Source organism: Mastigoproctus giganteus, chromosome 1 (assembly GCF_048544385.1).
Source record: "Mastigoproctus giganteus isolate SK-2022 chromosome 1, ASM4854438v1, whole genome shotgun sequence".
In the NCBI taxonomy this organism is placed as follows: domain Eukaryota; kingdom Metazoa; phylum Arthropoda; class Arachnida; order Uropygi; family Thelyphonidae; genus Mastigoproctus; species Mastigoproctus giganteus.
In genome coordinates this window covers 41117333-41138276 of record NC_143575.1, presented here as the reverse complement: position 1 = coordinate 41138276, position 20944 = coordinate 41117333, and the positions used below count along the sequence as shown (strand labels likewise).

The following is a 20944-nucleotide window of genomic DNA, read 5'->3' as shown; positions in this document are numbered from 1 at the left end:
TACTCACGTTCGGAACCGTTTTTATAAATCCTGTCTTCTGCAAATATCTTTGCTTTACTCAGAATTATCGCTTGGACACATTGAAAGTAGATTGAGCAATTTTGCTGCTTTTAATACTATTTATTCTTGTCCGTCTCTTAAAATTACTTACTAATTGCATTTATTCTTTGTAATAAATTAGTTTCAAAGAAGTATTACCGCTGTTTCACAAATTCATCTATTTTCTGGTTGAACGGTTTCTAGTAAGAATCACTTATGTATATATAACTCTATCAGCACTCAACGCCATTACAAAATCATCTTACCTGCCATCTGGTGTCTTTTGTTCTTTTCACTGTGATGTTTCTGTTGTGGTAATTTTATTTAGTTTTATTTTTTGTGGAAAAAATAAAATAAAATTTTCTATCGTATGCTTACCCATATGTCTTTTAACGTCGATTTTTAATTTTCCTTAATACTTCACTTTTTATTACATCTATATACCGGCCTAGCGAGATGGAGTTTAACTTCGGTACTTACAATGCGGGTATTATTGTGTATCTACCACCCACCTAATTATTTTAATTTTATAGCTGTCAAAACGTAAAATTTCATAATAAACGCATCATACTATCTTCATTAAATAAGTGAATTTATAATACCACAGCAGAAAAGAGACCACTTGAAATAACATTTATTGTTTACAATTATTTTTTCTACATATAAACTAACACAATACATAAGCGTAGCATATAAAAATTCAATGCAACCATATCACATAAAAAAGGCAAGGCTTTCGCCGGTACCACGTCTGCTTTTCACCTTGAGGAAGAGGCCAGGGTTGACTCGTCGTTGGTTAAATCGAGACATACCTCCAGTTGATATGAAAGAAACTTTTAGAGGCAACTTTCACGCCATGGCCGAAAACCGCAGCTTTTCATCCATAAAACCAGTACGTCAACCTGGGTACACCCAATTTGGTGAAGCCTCATGCCCCTAGCTGCCTACATGTTTATTCAAAAACAACCGCAATAAAGAAAGACTATGGAAGACGATAAAGACGAACAACACTTTCTAGGACAATCAGGAAAGGTTTTAATTGAACGTCAAAAAAAAAAAAAAAAAACTAGACAGATGTTGAAACTTTTCGCAATGTCAATGTCTACAGTGGGGGAGGTGGGGAGGTAAACATTTGAGCATATTACATTTCATTCACCGTTAACGAAAACCAGAACAAGCAATGGCTCGAAAAGTGGGGAAACCACAGTCCCCTCGCACACTACATTAGTTACATACCCAATCAGCGCCTTACTGATGACGTATCTAACGCAGAAGTGACAGTACGCCGTCAAACTGCTCACGTGCTATCGTGAGACAGGTAGCAGCGGCGAGGGATGCTATATGTTTGTATAAGTGACTTTCTTTTCCTTCAGTAAGACGGAGGAACGCTGAAAACTCCGATTTTTTTTTTTGAATTTCCGTTCCTCGAGGTTATGGGGCACTATTTGATTTACGGACTACTAGTCATCGCTTTGGGAGATGTTCAGGTGCACGAAGTCGCATCTTCTATGAGTCTTTCAGCTTATCACAATAGCGGATTGTTCCAGCAGATTCGTTATACTCACAGGGTAGAAAAAAGGGTAAGCTAAAAACATTAAACTGCGGTTTTCTTTAGCTTTTTGGTTTCTGAAAAAAGTGTTATTCTTTTCATAAGCGTTGTGATATTTAGCAGGTGAGGATTTTCTCCCTCTGCACTTGCGTTTTCTTCTTCTTCTTTGTTAACTTATTAGAGTGTTAAAGTATGCACGAAGATGATATGGAGATAATTAAGGAGACCGAACTTTGCAATATTAATCCTTCGCCTCAGGCGGGGGTCCTATCAAGGCCGCAGTGCTATCTCCACTTCCAATACTATCCACCCTTGAATCTGGAACTGGATAGCAATGATACTGTACATTAAGTGTAGAGATTCTACACTTATGAATGTTACACCTATAACTCCAGTATCTCTGATGGGCTCAGGGTTGTACTGACTAAAAGAAAGTGGTAATACTACTAATATAAATGATGATGTCATTAAAAATAGGCTAACGGTAGAAGAGGCAAGTAATTACAAATTAATTTCAGATGTTTGGGTAATTGATAATCGATTTTGATAAATTCAAGTTCATTCTGATAGAAGTGATGAATAGTTGAAAGTTTTTAACAAAGGCAGTGAAGGAACTTCTGTTCGATGCTTGTGAAGGTAGTGAGGTAGTCTTAATGTTTGTAAGAATATATACATACATATATCCTCTAAAACCATTTATATTTTATTTAAACCTTAGAATGGGTTGAAACGTTTAGTTTGAAGGTCATGACTCAGTATAAAGGAACTTGTCATTTGCTGCCTGTTTGAAAAGTTGCAGTTCCTGTCCTATTAATAACAAAGGAAACTTACGTTTTTTCAAGCAAGCTTGAATTAACAGAATGCGGGTATTGCCGCGGATGTTTTAATACCGCAGATGAACCGTCCTTAGAACTTAAGCATTCATTACTATTATGTTAACTGCAGCCAAGCTTAACTTATATCCGTATAGTTGTGCGCCTGAAAATCCTGGAATAACTCACGGGGGGGGGGACTCTACACCCTTCGCCTGAGATCAGCTGATTACAGCCTCCATTGAATAAGAATAGAAATTGCCTGGAAGGAGGGTCTAAGTGATTGTTCATTATTATTATGATAATGAATTGATAGACACTATACTATCATATCACGTGGTAGATTAAGTAATTTGATATCGAAACGAACTACCTCAAGGCCAAACACTAAAATCATTATGACTACGTTTCGGGAACTCACCGTTTCCTAGTGTTCAGACAGGAGTTATGGCCACGGTTCGGTAAGAGTGAGTTCCCGAAATTTAGCCATAATAGTTTAAGTGTTTGGCATTGAGGTGGTTCAATTCCTTTAAAACTGTATCATTTCAATAATACATTACTTAATCTATTACGTGATATAGTAGTGTAGTGTCTATAAATTCATTAACATTAGAAATTCCTCCAGTCGTCGACAAGGAACAGTTCAGACCTCTCCAAACGAGTGACAAGTAGTGAAGACATTACATTGTCGCGGTGGACATTCACAAATATCAAAAAACTGTCATAGTATGGTTACCCGAGAACAACTTTATTCACCGATGTGGATTACGTCCATAAATTGCTTGCATTCTCTGGTCGGTTTGCTTGTTTTGCTGAACGAAAAGATCAAGTTTTCGGAGAAAAAGCTTTGCTGTATTTGCTTGAGGCCGACTAAGATAGTGACGGAGTGAAAAAAAAAAAAAAAAAAGTGTCTCGCGTCATTTACGGGATTCGAACGCGAGCCTTTTCTACTGGATATGGAGAGGATGGTGATTATAATCACGTACTACCGCGAGGAAACATTTTACAAATACTGTATTATATAGGCATGGAAGGTTGTGGAATGTCACCAAGGATCAGTATCCCGCTGAGGTGTCACAGCAAACATGGAATGGCCATGTTCGACTTTCGCCAATCACTCACTGTTGTAAAACAAGTTAGTTTGTTTGTTGTTTGATTTTTAGGAGCATTAGCAACAAAGGCCATATTGCTCCGGGGATATGCGGTGGTCATTCCCTGACCTTTCCGCCTCCTCCGGATTTTTGTGGGCACGGGCTCGAACCCCGGTCTAATCAAGAAGCGTGTGCTACGCACTGCTGCTCCTGCCCGCCTGGCTACGTAGGCTGTTGTTTGGTTTTTAGGAGCATTAGCAACTAAGGCCATATTGCTCCGGGGATATGTGGTGGTCATTCCAAACAAGTTAATGAAAGTTAAGTGACAGTAACTGGTTGTTGAGCATAAAGACTTCATTCATGAACAAAAAATAAACACTGGAGTATTCAGTATGGAAAAATTTAATGTCATGCATATTTCTTTAGACTTTAAAAGATGCCGCCAGTAAATTTTGGTTTTGTTTCATATTTTATTTGGCAGAAAGGTGCGCAGCAAATGAAATGAATTCTCTGATACCGGCTGCCATTTCAATCAGTGATGTTACAGACTTCTATCAATTGATATTCGGTAAAAGTTGTTTTTTTTTTTTTTTTTTTTTGTTCTTAGATACAAGTTTCTAGTCATTCATGTTTATATAACTTATACAATGCTTTTCACTGGATGTCCTTCGCACGAAATGAACCACTTCTTGAAGTTTATTTCTTTACCACTTTTCACTGTCATTTACCTTTAGTAAAAAAAAAAAAAAAAAAAAAAAATCGTCCTAAGTACAGAAACGAGGAAGACCAGAAGTAAAAGCAGAAAAGCGGAACAGAAAGGATCTGGCCCAAAGTTCGTAAAACTGTACGCCCACCATTGTAAATGCATATCTCAGTAGATCACGTGACTTTGTCTTCCTGGAGATCTATAGCTAGACGGAGCACATGAAACGAAGCTATGATCTGCTGAATGAGGGGGAAACCCTAGGGATACATCTTCTGGTGTAGCCGGAATCCACACATTATTCTGAAGGACACACTTAAATATTCAAATCTATTCTTGTTTTGTGGGTGAGGCGTAGGTACAGAGACATAAATATTCAGTAGCCCATAATAACTCCTCTGCCTGTAATGTTTTTAAATATCCAGTGTGAATACGAGTCCCAGTCCTTATTATATTCCAGTCGAACAGGAAAGAAACCTCGCGACCTGCTAGCAGCTGTTTCGGTCATAACAGAAGAAGAAAGGGAAAAAGTTTTGTCCAGTCAAGGACGACAGATATCACGTAATGTGATCAGATGTCAACTAAAACACGTGTCTTTGTTCTGTAGGTTAGAGTTGAAACATTTTAAGGACAATGCTACATAAATACTTCATTAGTAAATAAATAGATATTAGCTTATGAAATTAGAGTTACACACGCCTAACCATATAAATGTGGTTTTTTTTGGGGTTTTTTATTTCTTTTTAGAATGAAAGCACAAGATCATTTGGACTTGAATGCAGAATTACCACTGGCTGGACACCACGGCAAATCAATTTAATCTTATTAATTAATTTAAATTAATTTTATTAAATAAAACATGAATTAAAGTTAAAATTAATTGTTATCGATTTCGGAAACAAACATTCAATAATGGTTTAAAATAATTCGCTTATCGGATTAAAATTATTTAAAGTAATACGAAAACAAGACATAAACACGCTTCAGAAAAAGCGCCCTGCCGTGTAGAAAATTAGTACTGCAGTTAGTAAAAATGTTGCTGAATGTACGTCTATTTTATGATTTCCAGCAATTAATTCGTTTGCTCAAGTACAAATTTTAAAACTCATTACATAAATATGTCCAAAAATGCCGATGTCAAAAACTGCATGAACAATAATTTCGAAAACAAGTACTGTGTAAACATACGTGCCATGTAATATGTAACGGTAGATATTGTGATAAGGCGGATCTAATTGCCAGAATGAGGATAAGCAAAGCTTTCGAGTGGAGATGGAGCCTCCCATGCTTCAATGAGCCTAATGATTTTACTTGTAAGGTTTAATTTTTATGTATTTGTATACTGTTTCAATGTTAATGCTGCTTGAAATTCTGCACTCTATTTAATCTTGTAATGATTTCTGTATTTTACTAAATATAACTATTTTTATATTAATTTATAAATGATTAATTGCATTGAACTGAATAGTGTTTTCGGTTGTTAAATTCATTTGAAGTATGATCGTTACGCAGAAGCACCTATTTTATGTAAAGTAGTATTTTTTCTTTCGATTATTGCTTCGCAAAAAACATTTTCAGGAGTAAAAGAACGTCAAAAAACAATAAAATAAAAATAAATTCGCTTTCATCAGTTTTGCGGATATTGCGATAACTTTCAATAATTCCACAATAAACAGGGCTCGAGCTGGTCCATCACATTTAAATTATCCCCTAATGGTATTTATATATATATATTTTTTTTTCTTCTGCATTTTTCCTCTTCAAGTAGAACCTGTGTATCTCTTGCCTTCAAGAGGTACAGTTGTCATAGAATGTACAGAATTTACAGACTGGTGCCTCATAGCCTTAGCTGCCCCTGCGCAAAATCAAAAACAACCGAGCATTCTGTTAGTTATTATGAAAACACGTTTTGGAGAGTATACCTTCCCCTTTATCAAGTGTATGAAATCCAACACTACTACGACCTACAGATCCAGACAAAAAATATTTTTAAAGGTTGCAATAATATTCTCAGGGGCTGGTGTTTTTCCGAATGTCAAGCATCTCATTCATGTCAATATGTTTATTATATGAGCGTGACAAATCGTTTTTTGATGGGTGGTGTCAATGTATTACAATCAGGAATTCATAAACAGCAGAACCACATGTTTACTTTGTTCGCCTAGATTCTACTTACATAAAATTTAGACTGGTATTGATGATTCATTATTTCTCTTAATTTTTTTCGTTGTCTTTTTTTTTTTTTATTATTATTATTATGCAAATGTAGAGTTATATTTTGCGCAGTAACCCATTAACTCATTTGTTTAATTGATAGGATAGAGAGAGAGAGAGAGAGAGAGAGAGAGAGAGAGAGAGAGAGAGAGAGAGAAAGAAACAAATACTCTGCATAACAAGTATGTAGTGCATCTAGGCAGATACGCATGCGCGGGAAACATCTGGCTCAGTACGCAATATTGTTGAAGGGATGTTCGAATACTTTTGGTAGCATAGTGTATATTTAATCTGTTTTTAATAGAATTATCATTCCACAATTCATAATAGCTTTATACAGAACAGAAGCAGAATACAGCAATTTGTAGTCGCATTTAATTCGTCTTGTAGTAACATTGATGCCAATAATATTTCGAAAAGTCCCTCTAGTGGGCTGTTGTCCAATTAAACTTCATGACTTGTGAAGATGTAAAAGCATAAAGGTCGACCTTGGTATTTAACTGAAGGTATACGTCAATGTCAGTGCATATGTTGTATATTTACGCTTTGTAATCTTTCCAGAAATTTGACGAAGCGTTTAATAGATAGAAGGGAGTAAAATGAGACAGCATCCTTCAAAAAGATCATTAGCTTCGTTAACCATAAATAGAAAGATTTGCAAACGGGCTTCAAAAGTTACGCTGATGGTTGAAAAACATCAGAACTACTGCATAACTGTGATACGATTTCGTGTGCTAAATTTTGATATAAGGAACCTAATAGCATTTGTTATTAACATTTTTAATCGAAAAACTTGTATAATTTCTCGATATCCCATTATCGTAATAAGCACCATCAAGGTCAGCATCAGGGACACTATATAATACCAGTAGTCACCAAGGTAAACAAAAAGAAAAAATCAATTGTAATAACATTAAATTAGCATTCACCAATTTTTTCCACAATTGGATAGGAATTTCCGAGAATTTTTGCTAATGTGTATACGCTGTTACATTATAATGATCATAATTAAAGTCTCTTGCGTTTCCGCATACTTCGACTGGAACAGATGATGGTAGAACAGAAGAGAAGCAAAAGTTATTGAAGAGCTTTTCTGTATATGATCAGTACACTCTACGTACACATGCAATCAATAGAAACGTCAGCATAACCTGCATTTAACCTTCCTTCCCCCCCTAATTAATGTAATCATTTCAAGGTCCCATCCCACTTATCCCATCGGTGAGGTTGACAATCAGTCTCTTCATTTTGATTGGCCTTATTCGAGCGACTTGATGGAGTCTTAAAGGGGGGGGAACCTAAGAAATTGGACATTTCTTATAGGATACTTACATATAGCAATACGTAAAGGAAAGGAAAGTAACCAGTCCAAGGCTGGAAAGATAGTGTAAGCATTTACAGGCAGCAAAGCAATATTTGGGACAATAAAGTTGACCATGAAGAAAAGAAATAAATCACTACAAACAGAAACGAAATCATTCTTAAATCGTTTTATCATGAAGTTTAATGAACAAGGGCATGTATTTAAAACACGTCATGCGCATTGAAGCTTACAGATATAGGTCACATTGTTCATACTAAGCAAGGCTGTGTTTCAACACACACTTAAAAAAGCTCTTAAAAAATAATAAGCAAGTGATTGATTAATTTGCTTGTGCAGTTTTATTTATTTATATTTTTTTTAATTTTCGTAATATATGCCTGTCTGTAACTGTTGTAATCAGATTCAGCACTCGAATAAAGTTTGAGAGCGGATTGCTGCTGACATTTAGATATTTTAAGGTTTCATGCACGAGGGGATAAATTTATCCATTAAAAAGGGCGGATCCCGACAGGTAGGAATGAAATGTTTACAAGTTGCAAAAGTGCTCTGTACCGTCTTAAATTATTCGCAATTTGAAAAAAAAAAAGGTTTATAAAAAAATTAATTAATGGACACATTGAAGTTGCCTAATGAATCTATACAGTAGTTGTGTGGTCCAGTTTTTAGACGGTTTCGCATAATGCGTGTAGCGCTAAATTTTATGTTTGACTCTTTTAGAAAAATTTGTCAAGCCATTCCAAATTTCATTAAAATCAGACAAATCTAATTCAGCAAAGAAATTATTACGTATTTCTTTTTTGTATGTATGAAAAAAATACATCGAATATTGTAACCGAAGAACCAGATATCGGTTGTAGCGTTCTGATTAGAGGCATGAATGGGAAATATGACGGATGCGCAGAAAAAATTCTCTGTTTAAGTAGAGCGCATGTGAAAGTTTACTTGTGAAGCAATTATTTTTTGTTATCAGTTTACTAAATATATAAATTATTAATCATGGCAGAAACGTGAAGTACGTGTTGCATTTCAATTGTTATTAAAATTCAGGGGGAAATAAGTGGAGTATTACAAAACGTCGAGTGATTATTAAGCTCTGAAGTACGTGCAGCGATGTTAAAACACTTTTATATAATATTATTAGTTAATTAGTAATTAATTGCTAACAATTAATTACTAATTAACTAGTAATTAATTGTTAATTAGTTAATTAGTAAGTGATTAATTAACAAGTAATTAATTAGTGATTAATTGTTAACAATTAATTACTAATTAACTAATAATTCAGGGGGAAATAAGTGGAGTATTACAAAACTTCGAGTGATTTTTAAGCTCTGAAGTACGTGCAGCGATGTTAAAACACTTTTATATATATTATTAGTTAATTAGTAATTAATTGCTAACAATATAATTAGCTATTTACTTTTCATTTCTATTTAATCACAGACAAAGAAATTTTTAATTAATTTAAGAAATAAAATCGAACACGTTTGACATATAACGCACTGCGTACATTACCTAACTTGTTTAAAGTTGTGACGTCATTAAAAGATTTTTTAAAGTATTGATCTGCCTTGCTTATTAGGACAAGTTGTGTGGGTTTTCTTAATGTCATTAGTGCCAACGTGTACATCACCTTTTGTGCCCTTAAAACATGATAACTGCTCTTCAACATCCATGGTCTTGTTCCACCTATTTTTTTTTTTTTTTTTTCAAAATGTATTTCACGTTTCCTTTACAATAGAATCACCAACAATGGATATTTTCAATGGCAACTCACCAAACATTACATGAGTCTACACGAAACACCTGAATACACTTGCCAAGTATGTTCAGATTCACACACTATCCACACAATGAGTTAACTGAAGGAGTTGCAATCGTTAGGTAAATCGTCTCTTGGAAAATGTTTGTAATTTCTGAGATCGACCAAGGCCAATTTCACAATAGGCTTGATATAACAGTTTTATCTGCTACCGTCACGAAATCGTTTTGAGAATTTTGTGCTTTCATAGTTTATTATAGCAGGAGTTTGTATACCACCGGCGTTGAGATCTATAAAGCACTGGACTAATAGAGTTAAGTTCAAAAAAAATATATGCCCCCCCTCAAAAAAGAAATCCAAATTAAAACTGGAATGAAAAAGATGAACTTGATATTAATGCGAAAGATGAACTTAAAAGTAATAATTATTATTATTGCTCTTATATTATTCCTCCCTGATGGAGGGGAGGGATTCCACCCCTTGACGGGACTTGCTACCAAATACACAGGGTGGTTGTTATGGCTGGTGTATATTATTATTATTATTATTTTAAATCAGATTATACTTCATTTTTGTCATTCTTGTTAATTAAATTTGTAATATTTTCCTTAATTGTTATTTTAACGCAACGTCATTTATGAACGACACCAGAAAATATTTTTGTATATTGTAATGATATTATTTCAATAAAAATATTCTATTACGAATTCGTATTATTGATATCATTCACAGAAGGAAAAAAAAAAAAAGTTTTGGATTCCAGGAATCAAATAACTATAATAAAATAAAATATCAGGAAATTGTGTATTAATATTCTAGGGAAAAGATTGTCTATGACGTCACACGTTTCTTGTCAGTAGTAAATGGCCAAAAGACGTATCACACCAGGAAAATGTACTGCCCCAATAATCTTTTTATCGATTTTACTGATAGCTAGATATTAATTTTGAGAATGAAGTTAATCTTATTTGAGTAACTAAAATAGAAAAGAACATCACGTGTTTTTTTTGTTTTGTTTTTTTATTTGAATCAACTAAAATATTTCAAATTAATAAAATGCATATATATCATTTCTATATTTAACGCATACTGATGTAGTATGAGGAACCTACTCATATCATGTGACACTCGCTTTTTCTGGGGCGGGTTTACATGCGTCGAAGTGTCATATTAGTTATTTATTGTCATTTATTATTATTTTATTATAGAGATTATAATTTTTTTTTTAAATCCAGATTTATTATTATCATTGAGCGATACGAATTGCTGGAAGCGAGCATATGATTTATTATCAGTGTACCGGTGGTAAATCTTAAACTAATCTGCATTTCAACGTACTGATTCTGCCTGTTGTTTTTAATTGTCCTTCACTATTCAGAATGTATTTCTTGATTGTCGAGTAGTGTTACCAAACCGGGGAATTCCCGAAATTAATTATTTGTACCAGGAAATTATTATTCCCGATTTTTAGAATGTATTCCTGGAAAAGAACTGCAATACATTGCGTACTTCAGACCAGGTCAATATTCGCCAAATAAAACGTTTTCTGGAAATGGTAAGTGATGATATATTCGCTTACTACTGCTATGGCTTAAAGTGAACGTGGGTGGCATAATTAGACAAGTGTAGTCTCGAACAACAGAACAAGCTCCGCCTTCAAATACACATCCATTAAGGAGGGAAATAAATCCCCCTAGAACATTTTGTTTTATATCTTATAATTGTATTTTCATGTGTTGAAACCTGTAAAAGCAACCAACGTGGAATGCAGATTAACCTTTTAGCTACGACATTACATCCCTAAAAGGTTCATCACTTATTTAGCAATTGGGTGTAATGCAGATGACATCAAGCTAATTACGCATATTAGCTCTACCAATGGCATAAATCTTATCACTGCCAATCTGTCTGACAAATTCAATAATGTTGCAGCATATTTACGCCAATTTGGGCTGTACTAACCCAAATGACCTTCTCTCTTAAGCCAGCACAATCCGTGATTCCATTGCTACACAATTTCACTCAGATCCCCAATATAATAATAAATAAATTTTCTGTTTATACTCCGGGACGACCAAACGGTCAGAGGAGTTAACAAGATAGACAGATTACAAGAAACAGCACCGTATTCAGTAGTCACGGGCTTGAACCCCGGTCACTCAAGGCACGTGTACTTATGCACCCGCGCGCCTGACCACTAGGCTAAGGCGGCCTCTCACTCATATGTCCACTCACAGTGATCTTGGAGTCATTTTTTACCCCAAGCTGACTTTTCATTATCACCTAGATGCTCTTCACCTGAAAAAATGGCTAAACTTAGATGAAAAGCTAAGCAACATCTCCTCTGTGTCAATGATATTAGCATCAAGAGGCAGTATATCACAACAGTTGTCCACCCAACAGCCCTGTATGGGGCAGAAACAAGAGTTTCGGCGGCTCTGACAACACTGAAACTAGTGTACGCTTCTGAATACTGGCTGCTCAGGTGAGCAGCTTATAAACATGGTGTTCTATCAGCAGCACTACAGCCTACAAATACCAAGACTCTACAGATCAATCTTTGTGAGAAGATTCACTGCCACTATAAATATGCTAATAGGAGGTATATTTTAGCTCCTGATCTGTGGTATACTGTTCTCTGGAAGATCCCACTCTCTTCGGACGACTCCTTACCTAACCATCAACAGAAACAGGTTGCACATGGCTGATAGATTTCTCCCTGGGCAAATTCTGAAAATTGTAGTCACTAGATGTGAATATTATGTAAATTAGCTACCAACAGGAAGTATCGTCCAGAAATCTTAGACTAAAGACCTGTTCTTTTGCGCTAATTAAGCCACCACTATAAATTTAGTCATGTTGTAAACAACGTACTGAATGATATCTTTTGAAACTTGCTAAAATACAGCATTCCTGTTAAGAGTGTATTGAAGAAAATATAGTGTTTCAATTTTCCTAATCAACTTACTGTGTACTAATTACTAACCCTATTAACACCTGACCGGGAGGATACTGAATACCTTGATGTCGGCTTCCTCCTTGCCAGTTATTTCTTCACTATGTAAATCTCCTGGCCATCTTTCCAACCTTCAAGGGAAATTTGCCTGTGTATATATACTTTGCTGTTTTCATGTATATACTTGCCAATAAAGATTTAATTTATTTAAAACAAATCAATCACAAAAAGGATGTTACTCTTCGAAATAGTGCAATACCAATGCAACTCATTGTGAAGGCAGTTTTTTCTGAAATTCAACATTAAGACCCTTCTGTTAAGATGGTGTAGTTCCCTTTCGGAAAGAATAAATTAAATGGGTAATTTAATAATATAACTACATTGTTAAATTAAAAATAATTTAAGTTTAATTTTATTTTTATAATCTCTTTAGTTTTATTTATTTTAATTTTAATTAAATTTATTAATTAATAGTCATCAGTTATTAAGTATTAGTTTTTAATTATAAATTAAATTCATAATTTTTTGCAATATTATAATTATTATTATTATTTAACTCTGTTCACCGAAATACGCAAGGGGCTTCGCAGTCCAGAGTTAAATCGGAAGTTTACCCTTATAGAGTTTATGGGTTCGATCCCCACGTATTCTTAAAAATATATTTCAAGCGTGACATAACTGAGTGCTTAGTACCAAAGTTCAGTCGCACACGCGTTTAAATTGACCATGGTTCGAATATACGTTACTGCTAAATACGACGATTGTCTTGTCCGAACGGTTAGTTATGAACTCTCTGACTTAAGTTGCATAAAAAAAATTAAATCTCTAAATTTCCAAAATATTATTACGATATTTCAACAAATTCTGAGACCTAACTAGTTTTTCGCGTGATCTGAAAGAAGGAAGTTTAATAAAAGATGAAAGATGATCTTGTACTGCCCTTACTTTAGTTAAGTAAAAAAAAAGAATAATATTGTCGTTTATGTCTTCAGAACCTGTTAATAATCTGGTTCATACAAGAATTTCATTTGTTTCCTCCTATGGATCCGTTTTAGTTTTAGATTTATAATAATTTATACTACGTCAAACTAAATTATATAGACGTTATCATAAATGAATCGTAATTTTCAAAGAAGTAGTTATAGTAATTATTGAACTAATTGATTTGTAAAATGTCATTAAGAATGAATGAAAACCAGAAAATTTGTTGTGAAACATGATTATAGACATGACTTCGCTGTTGGGACTCTGGATGACGTATTATAGTGGTTTTGTGCAATCATAATGCGAAACCATTCACGTCAATCTTCTGCATCTGGGACGTGCTATTTGATTGGAACAGCTGTTGGATTAAATTTCTTCTTGGAGACATCAGGTGAATTCAAATTTCTAACACAACCCAGACTTCTTGTTTATCTGAGTGTCTTTTATTTTGTATACACAGTATTTAAATTTTTTTTTTTTTTCCAGTACAACTCATCTCAAAGGGTGATGATATAAAATGGGGGCAGCTGTTCAACACCAAAAAAACGAAAAATAGCGGGACTTTAATTATCCAACTATGGATCATCCGAAACCTCGATTATCCGGAGTACTTGAGGAACTGGAATATCACTGCAATAAACCCAATTTAAATTTGGGCAAACGCAGAAGATGAACTCTCTCTTTTTTTTAGTAATAGCAAATAAAAAACTGATGTAACTGTTTGTTTATTTGCTTTTACTCTTTTAAAACCAATCCGTTGGCTGTTTTTTAATACTGTAAGTCGCTTGTAACAGCACGAACATTAACAAAGTTGGTTTGTTGACGTTCGGAATTATGGATGTGTGAAACTCGTGGTTAGTTCGTTTACAGTCTTTTAAAATATCAAATATGGAACATGGAAATAAGCAGTTTGAGATATTAAAAACAAGAGAAATGAATTTTAAAAATGAACTCCACTGCTGTATTTATTCTACTGAATTTCTAGAGAATAAATATTAGCGGTTCTAATAAATAGAGAACTTTTATTTTACCTCCAAATTAGTACAAATATAATATCCGTGTAATGAAATATGTCGGATAAAATAGCACTTTCGTACTTGTTTTAAATGACAGTTAGTATTTCAATACAAGTGAATTTAATTCTATTTGAATTAAATTTATGCACCATTAAATAAAACGTGCTTTTGAATGATTGAATGCCAGTTGCACTGTGTTGTTTATTAAAATATCGGGGTTGCATTTATTGGTTTTCTTTTACTTGACAACCACTTTAAATGCAAAGATCATGCACCATATACATTTACGCCTTACTTTTCTTGGGAATGTCAGATTTCCACATGTTATTGTGATGGCCTCTGACTTTTCCATTTCCTCGATGTAGTGTTAAGTTTCTTTAGTAAATATTTGGCAAATATTTTAAATCGTTCGTTTATTTATAATTGGAACTGTTTGTTTTATACACAAAATTCAATTTAAGTTCCTAGTGGAGAATTTCATCTATTTTATGAGAATTTCTGCGGATGCTTAGGTAAATCAAACTTATTGGAAAGGTACACCCTGTTATGCCTCAAACCAGTTTTCAGGTTTCCTAACTCCTTGAAGTTATTGATGTCAAGGTCAGCTGGAAGCCGAAGTTCTTCAAAGTATTTGCAACCTTACAGAATTAATGGAAATTTTCAGGGATTCATTGTCCTTTCACGCATGGAATATTCACATTGAGCATTTCTTCTCTAAATTGTCAACATTCTTACAGCATCTCATTGAATCAGTTTTCCTCTTTTTTATTTGACAAAGATACAAAAGAACTGGAAACCTGCTTTTAAGCTTGGCATTATTTTCACCGATATTTCACCTTCTTTTATGAGGTTCGCTGAAGATGGAAGGTCTTGATCCTTACCTTGTCCTCAGCTGCTACCGAGTACAGTATCACGTGATTTCACATGAAAACTTTCTATTCATTCTCTCGGAGTTGAGAATTTTTTGCCATCTTTAGGAGTAAAAAACACCGCGAAATGTTGAAATTTATTGAAATTTTCTGGTATTGAACTACTATTACAGGTCCTATACTCGGTATTACAGGTCCTACTCTGATATTTCTTAAAAATCAGGTCGGGTCTTTCTGAAATATCAGGTCAGTTCTCTGATATTTCTTATAAACCATTTCTAATGGCCGTGGTAGAGCTGTCAAAATTAAAGCGAAAGGCTTCTTAGGCTAATATGCAGATATTGCCTGTTTACAGAGTCAAAAATCGGCGGTTGGCATCTCAAGATGTATTTTGACTAACAAAAAATAAAGATATTGGTTTTTCTAATGTACTTTGGTTTTATATAGTCATTTATGCCTATTATGTTAAATGGAGAAAATTCTAATGGCATTTGTTGCCATCAGAGATACGTGATTTTATCTGATTGAACACCCGTCCAGTTCTTCGCATTTGGTTCCCAATGAGTTGTACTTAGTTGGGTACTGAAAGAACTTTAGCCTTAGAGAATGACAATTTCCTGGTGACCAAGCTGTGATCGTTGCCAAAACGTGTAATCGGATGTAAAACTAGGATTAGCAGGCTTTCTTTATTTATGCACCCTGGAGTTCCACTTCTTCAGCACTTGCCAATTGTAGACGGTGGGTAACTGGGGATTTTGTGGTAACTGTTGGTTTTGAATAACCGCTGATCACTTTTGAAAATTTGTAGTAGCGCCCAATTTCCTGCAGTCAGGTGGGTGTCTCCCCTCATAGCCTTAGTTGCCTCTATAAAAATTCTAAGCATTCCGACCCATGATACAAATTATTGGTCATAGATATTACTTGTAGAAAAGCAGATAGTAAGTGGGTGTTTTTCTTCTGTTTATAGGACACAGACAGAAAACTGTATGCCAAAATGACCTTCACAAACTGTGGGAGTAAAGATGATCCCGTTTATATTGAAGAACTGACAGTATCTCCAGACCCAGTGGTAGTTCCTGGATATTTGGAATTAAAAGTAAAAGTTACGGTCAACGAAGAGCAGGAGTCACCAATTCCAGTAAGCAATCAACTGCTCTGTAGTTTCAAACTGTTATCTTCTTTACATTAAAATATTTGCTCTTGGATTGTATTTTATTTATTTATTTTTTATCATAAAACTTGTGAACATATGCTATTATTTGTTCTCTCCTTCAGGTAAAACTGGAAATAAAAAAGAAATTCAATGGTCTTTTCGAACGTACCACTTGGATTACCATTCCTTGTTTGAAGAATGGAGTCGGTTCTTGTCCTGTACCGGATCTCTGTGATACAAAGATACTCAACAACTGTCATAATACAACGTCTAAAGAAGACCATTGCAGATGTCCTCTTCCTAAGGTGAGTTCGAGCTTTTTTTTTTTTTTTTTTTAATTTTAAAGAAAATATTTCGGGCCGTAAAAAATACAAACAAAAATTTATCAGTAAGGCAGCATTTTAAAGGAAATATTAATGATAAAGATTTAGCAATTTTTAATATTTAGAAAATCAATTTCATGCAAAAGATTCACTGGACTGAGCCAATAAAAATTCAGTTACACGTTCGTCTGCAACTACTGCCAAACGATTTAAATCGGAAAATATCTAAGAAAGCAATTTCAGAAGACCTACAAGAAGATTGCAGGTATTAGTAGTATCATTAAAAGTGTTCCATGGGAAAGGCAAGCGACATCAGCAACTTTAAGAGAAGCATGATCGTAGGTGTTCGTGCAGCGGAAAATCGTTATAGGCAGGAGTGAAATTCGCCCACATATCAATGCAGACAGTATGTAGTGTTCAGTTAGCGAGTACTGTGGGACTGACCCAGTAACGAGAGGAACAAGTCCATCCAGAAGACACTCCACACCAGAACCAAAAGCGCCTGATCCGACATGTACACAAAACTCTTAAGGTGGAATTGAAGACAATCATGAAAACCATCATCATCGGATGGTAGGAAACCATTTATACCAACACAGTGAGCACTGAATTGAAGACACTGAGTCTACGCAGCTGTATGACAATCACAAAAAGCCTCTCGTGCACAAGACGAACAGACAAATTCGTTGAGTTGCGATAAAAAGCTGAGCTTTTCATCTCGTAAAATGTTTACAATGTACAGACATTGAAGAAGTCCACTTTCTGCCCTTTTTGTTGGTTTTCTTATAGTGAACCTAACCAGCAATACCTAAGTTAAAAGTTGCATAAAGATTCAAAACCTGAGGTCTCTCCGATTTGAAATTTTGATTATTTGAAGGTACGCAGAAGTCCCATTCTGTATACAGTATATACAAAGTCTACGTACATACTCGTTCTGGTTGCGCAGAAACCATGAGCTGTGTCCTTTCGGTGTATTTCATAATGCAGGACTTCTTGGCCACCGATTTGTACAGTGAATGATTTATAACGCGACAAAGGTTTTTTACAAAGGTAAATAGCTAAGTGAAACAATGATCACGTATTACTCAGGCTTCGCGTGTTCAAAAGAAATATAGTTTAATGCATAACGTAATTAAAGCAATTAGCGCAGATATCGCAAACGAGTAGAATGAGTCACGGTAAGGTGCTTGTTTCCAATGACAGAAATTTCTTCATTAAAATTCATGTTTTTACAAACGTGATGCCCCAATACTTTTGGTAGGGCAGAGTATTTGTTTTTTACAACAATGTCACGTTCCTCGGACATGCGTTGTTAGTCATAACTTACAATTTGTTCATCTTTTAAGTTTATGACAGTCATTCCAAGTGATTGTCGCTGGCTGTTTCCTATCCTTTTAAGCAGATTGTCTGCTCCGTTGAATTTGCCGTAATCTCTAAGTATGATGTATAATTATCAGTCAATGACAGCACTAGTCATTCGTTTGTAACGGAGCAATCCAGTTGATGAAAAAACTGCCACTTTCTGGACGTTTTTCTTTGTTCTTAAATATTGCATTAATTAACAGAATCATCTGTACGATATTGTGTCTGTAAATTGCGTATGTGGTCGATTTTCTGTTTGCTGGATGAAAAACCTGAGTTTACAGGATGAAAAAGCGGTGCTACTTCGCCTGAGACCGACTAACTCAGCCACGTTGGAAAAAGGCTTATAAAAAAATTCCTTCCTCGTTACCGGGATTCGAACGCAGGTTTTTCTCTCTCTGTATGGGAAGGGTGGTGATTATAACCACTGTGCTGCCACGAGGGAATTTAACGATGCAAGTTCGCGATATACAGTAGTTAGATGGAAAGGAAGGAAATTCGAAGTCAGCCTTTACTAAACAAGTAATAATCGATGAAGCCATTATACTGCCACTGAGGATATATGATTTATATATATTTATTTATTGGTGTTGGATATTTACTTCATATTTCATTGATCTGATTTGTGTTTTTTGATTTAACGTCCTGAACAATGATGAAAAAACACCTTAAGAACACATTTTTTTTCTTAGAAGTTGTATTTTTAATTTCTTTCCATCTTTCTTCCTAAATTTCGTTTTTATAAGTCTATCCTAACGCGAGGAAATTACTGCATATTGCATTTTTTTTTTTTTTTTTTTTGTTTGTTTGTTTTATTTTTTCCAGGGCACGTATCAGTTGCAGTCAACGAGATTTGACATCGATTCCATTTCGCCAGATATCCCCGTCTACCTCCTTGAAGGAGAACTTTATGTGAAGGCAGTTATAAAACGTGGATCGAAGAACGTTGCTTGCTATTCCAGTAATATCAACATCTCATTCTAGAAGCCATTATGGACATTCAAACCGCTCTTGTACTACGTCACTTCTTGCATACCGGGTTGAGCGTGCCATTTCCCAACATCATTGCCAACTTCATTAGATATTGGTGCGGGCACCGGACGTTCAGCTGTCATCTTTAGTGTCCCGAAATTAAAAAAATAAAAAAATATAAATAAATAAAATAAACAATTTTCATCGCCTCTGCCACTTTATTTTACACTAAAACAGATTTTTAAAAATTCAGTTATTGTTGACACTGGAATCCTTGTCACAGTGACAAAGATTATCGATTGTTCCATTCGATTTTCTACGTCGTGTACAAACATCAGGAAATAATCTTTGATAAGAATGTTAAACGACAGAGGTGGTATACTCAGCACGAGCTGGATGATTCATAGACCAACGCTAAGTCCCGAGAAAGTTAGATGAGATGATATACGATACCTCGCCATTTCATTTTCAGGGTGAGCTGGATTCTCTTTTGTCGCGTCACAGTTTCCGCTGCCAAAAAAAATAATAAAAAAATCTCTTGTGTTTGTTGACGTAATGGTTTAAAGTGAAAATGGGTTTGGTCTGAGAACCAGGTCATATCCAGATGGCCGTGTCTTATACAAACCAGTGTATGTCCTGGAAAACTGTACACAGAGTTGCTATCCAGTTTCAATAAATGGTTCACACCGCTATTTTCTAAGGGAAGGGGCAAGGATATCAGTAAAGGTGACCTGAAAAATCTCCCCATGCCTCCATATTCAGCCCCTGTAAGTCGTCTCAAATCCGTGGACGGATTTGTATACAAAGTAGCGTTCTACATCATAAACATGGGAAGTGAAATTTGAATTAAAAAAAAAGAATAAAAAAGCACATTGTGTTTTTAATATTTTCTCTACATAATGGCAAAGAGTAACTCTACTTTTCTTATTGAAAAAAAAAAAAGATCTTTATATTCTTTAAACAACAGAATAGATTTTTCTAAAATTCGAAGATCCTTTTTAGATCCCTTCAAATATGTACAATAATCTTTTCTTCCATTACCACTCACAAAATAAATCTTTAAGCCTTAAATTAGATACCCATTTATTATATTTAAATCACTGACGTAATAGACTGAGTGATGCTTAGGAATTTATGAAAAAGTTATGATTGTGATGCGTTTAAATATATGAGTATTCAGTGGGTCACATTTCATGAAAATATTAGTTTTCAGATAACGAACTATCTGGATTTCTATGTGGCCGATCTAAAACCTGTTTTCAGTTACAGAAATATGTCTGCCATTTAATCAAAGAAAAATTTTTCTGTAATATATGTACTTACTTTTATTAAATCTGTTTGTGATTTACGAAACAAGTAATAATATAGAAACGGGTTTCAGTCTATCAGTTTATTTAATAAGGTTCATCAGACTCTTGTAGACAACTCAATTTAATTGATAAAAAATCGTATGCACGTGTCTAAACAAAAATACAAATTTTCAATTGGCATACTTCGCATTCGCATAGTCGACAATAGCATGCTTCAACTATTAAAAATAGTCTATTTTTATGTTAAAATTTTAAAAATTAATTTTAATGTTAAATAATTTTAATAATATAATTTTAATATTGATAATTTTTAAATAATATTGCGATTTTTTACTAGAAATTTTATTCAAATTTATAGTAAAAAAAAAAAGTATTACAGTTCGTTGTCTACCTAAAATAAATAACAAATTAATGTCTAATATTCACTGATGATGATAGATTTTATAACACATTTATCAGTTTTATTTATTTTTTTCCTCCTTTCCCGGAATCTTGCAATAAGGTT

General features: G+C 34.4%; 1 protein-coding gene across 1 annotated transcript; it reads left to right on the top strand.

The window, feature by feature from the left end:
* The first annotated feature begins 1349 nt into the window (after window positions 1–1349).
* LOC150090738 (ganglioside GM2 activator-like) lies at window positions 1350–19294 on the top strand. The gene is made up of 4 exons (XM_090379751.1): window positions 1350–1619; window positions 16287–16457; window positions 16595–16777; window positions 18983–19294. Exons 1-4 carry the CDS (start codon window positions 1473–1475, stop codon window positions 19139–19141), a joined length of 660 nt encoding a protein of 219 aa, XP_090235877.1. The 5' UTR covers window positions 1350–1472; the 3' UTR covers window positions 19142–19294.
* The last annotated feature ends 1650 nt before the right edge of the window (window positions 19295–20944 follow it).

Excerpts from the sequence above, each read along its gene's own strand:
- LOC150090738 (XM_090379751.1), top strand. The coding sequence starts at position 1,473 with ATGGGGCACTATTTGATTTACGGACTACTAGTCATCGCTTTGGGAGAT. Across the intron at positions 1,620-16,286 it reads CTCACAGGGTAGAAAAAAGG|GACACAGACAGAAAACTGTA; the intron begins GTAAGCTAAAAA and ends TTCTGTTTATAG. Across the intron at positions 16,778-18,982 it reads GCAGATGTCCTCTTCCTAAG|GGCACGTATCAGTTGCAGTC; the intron begins GTGAGTTCGAGC and ends TATTTTTTCCAG.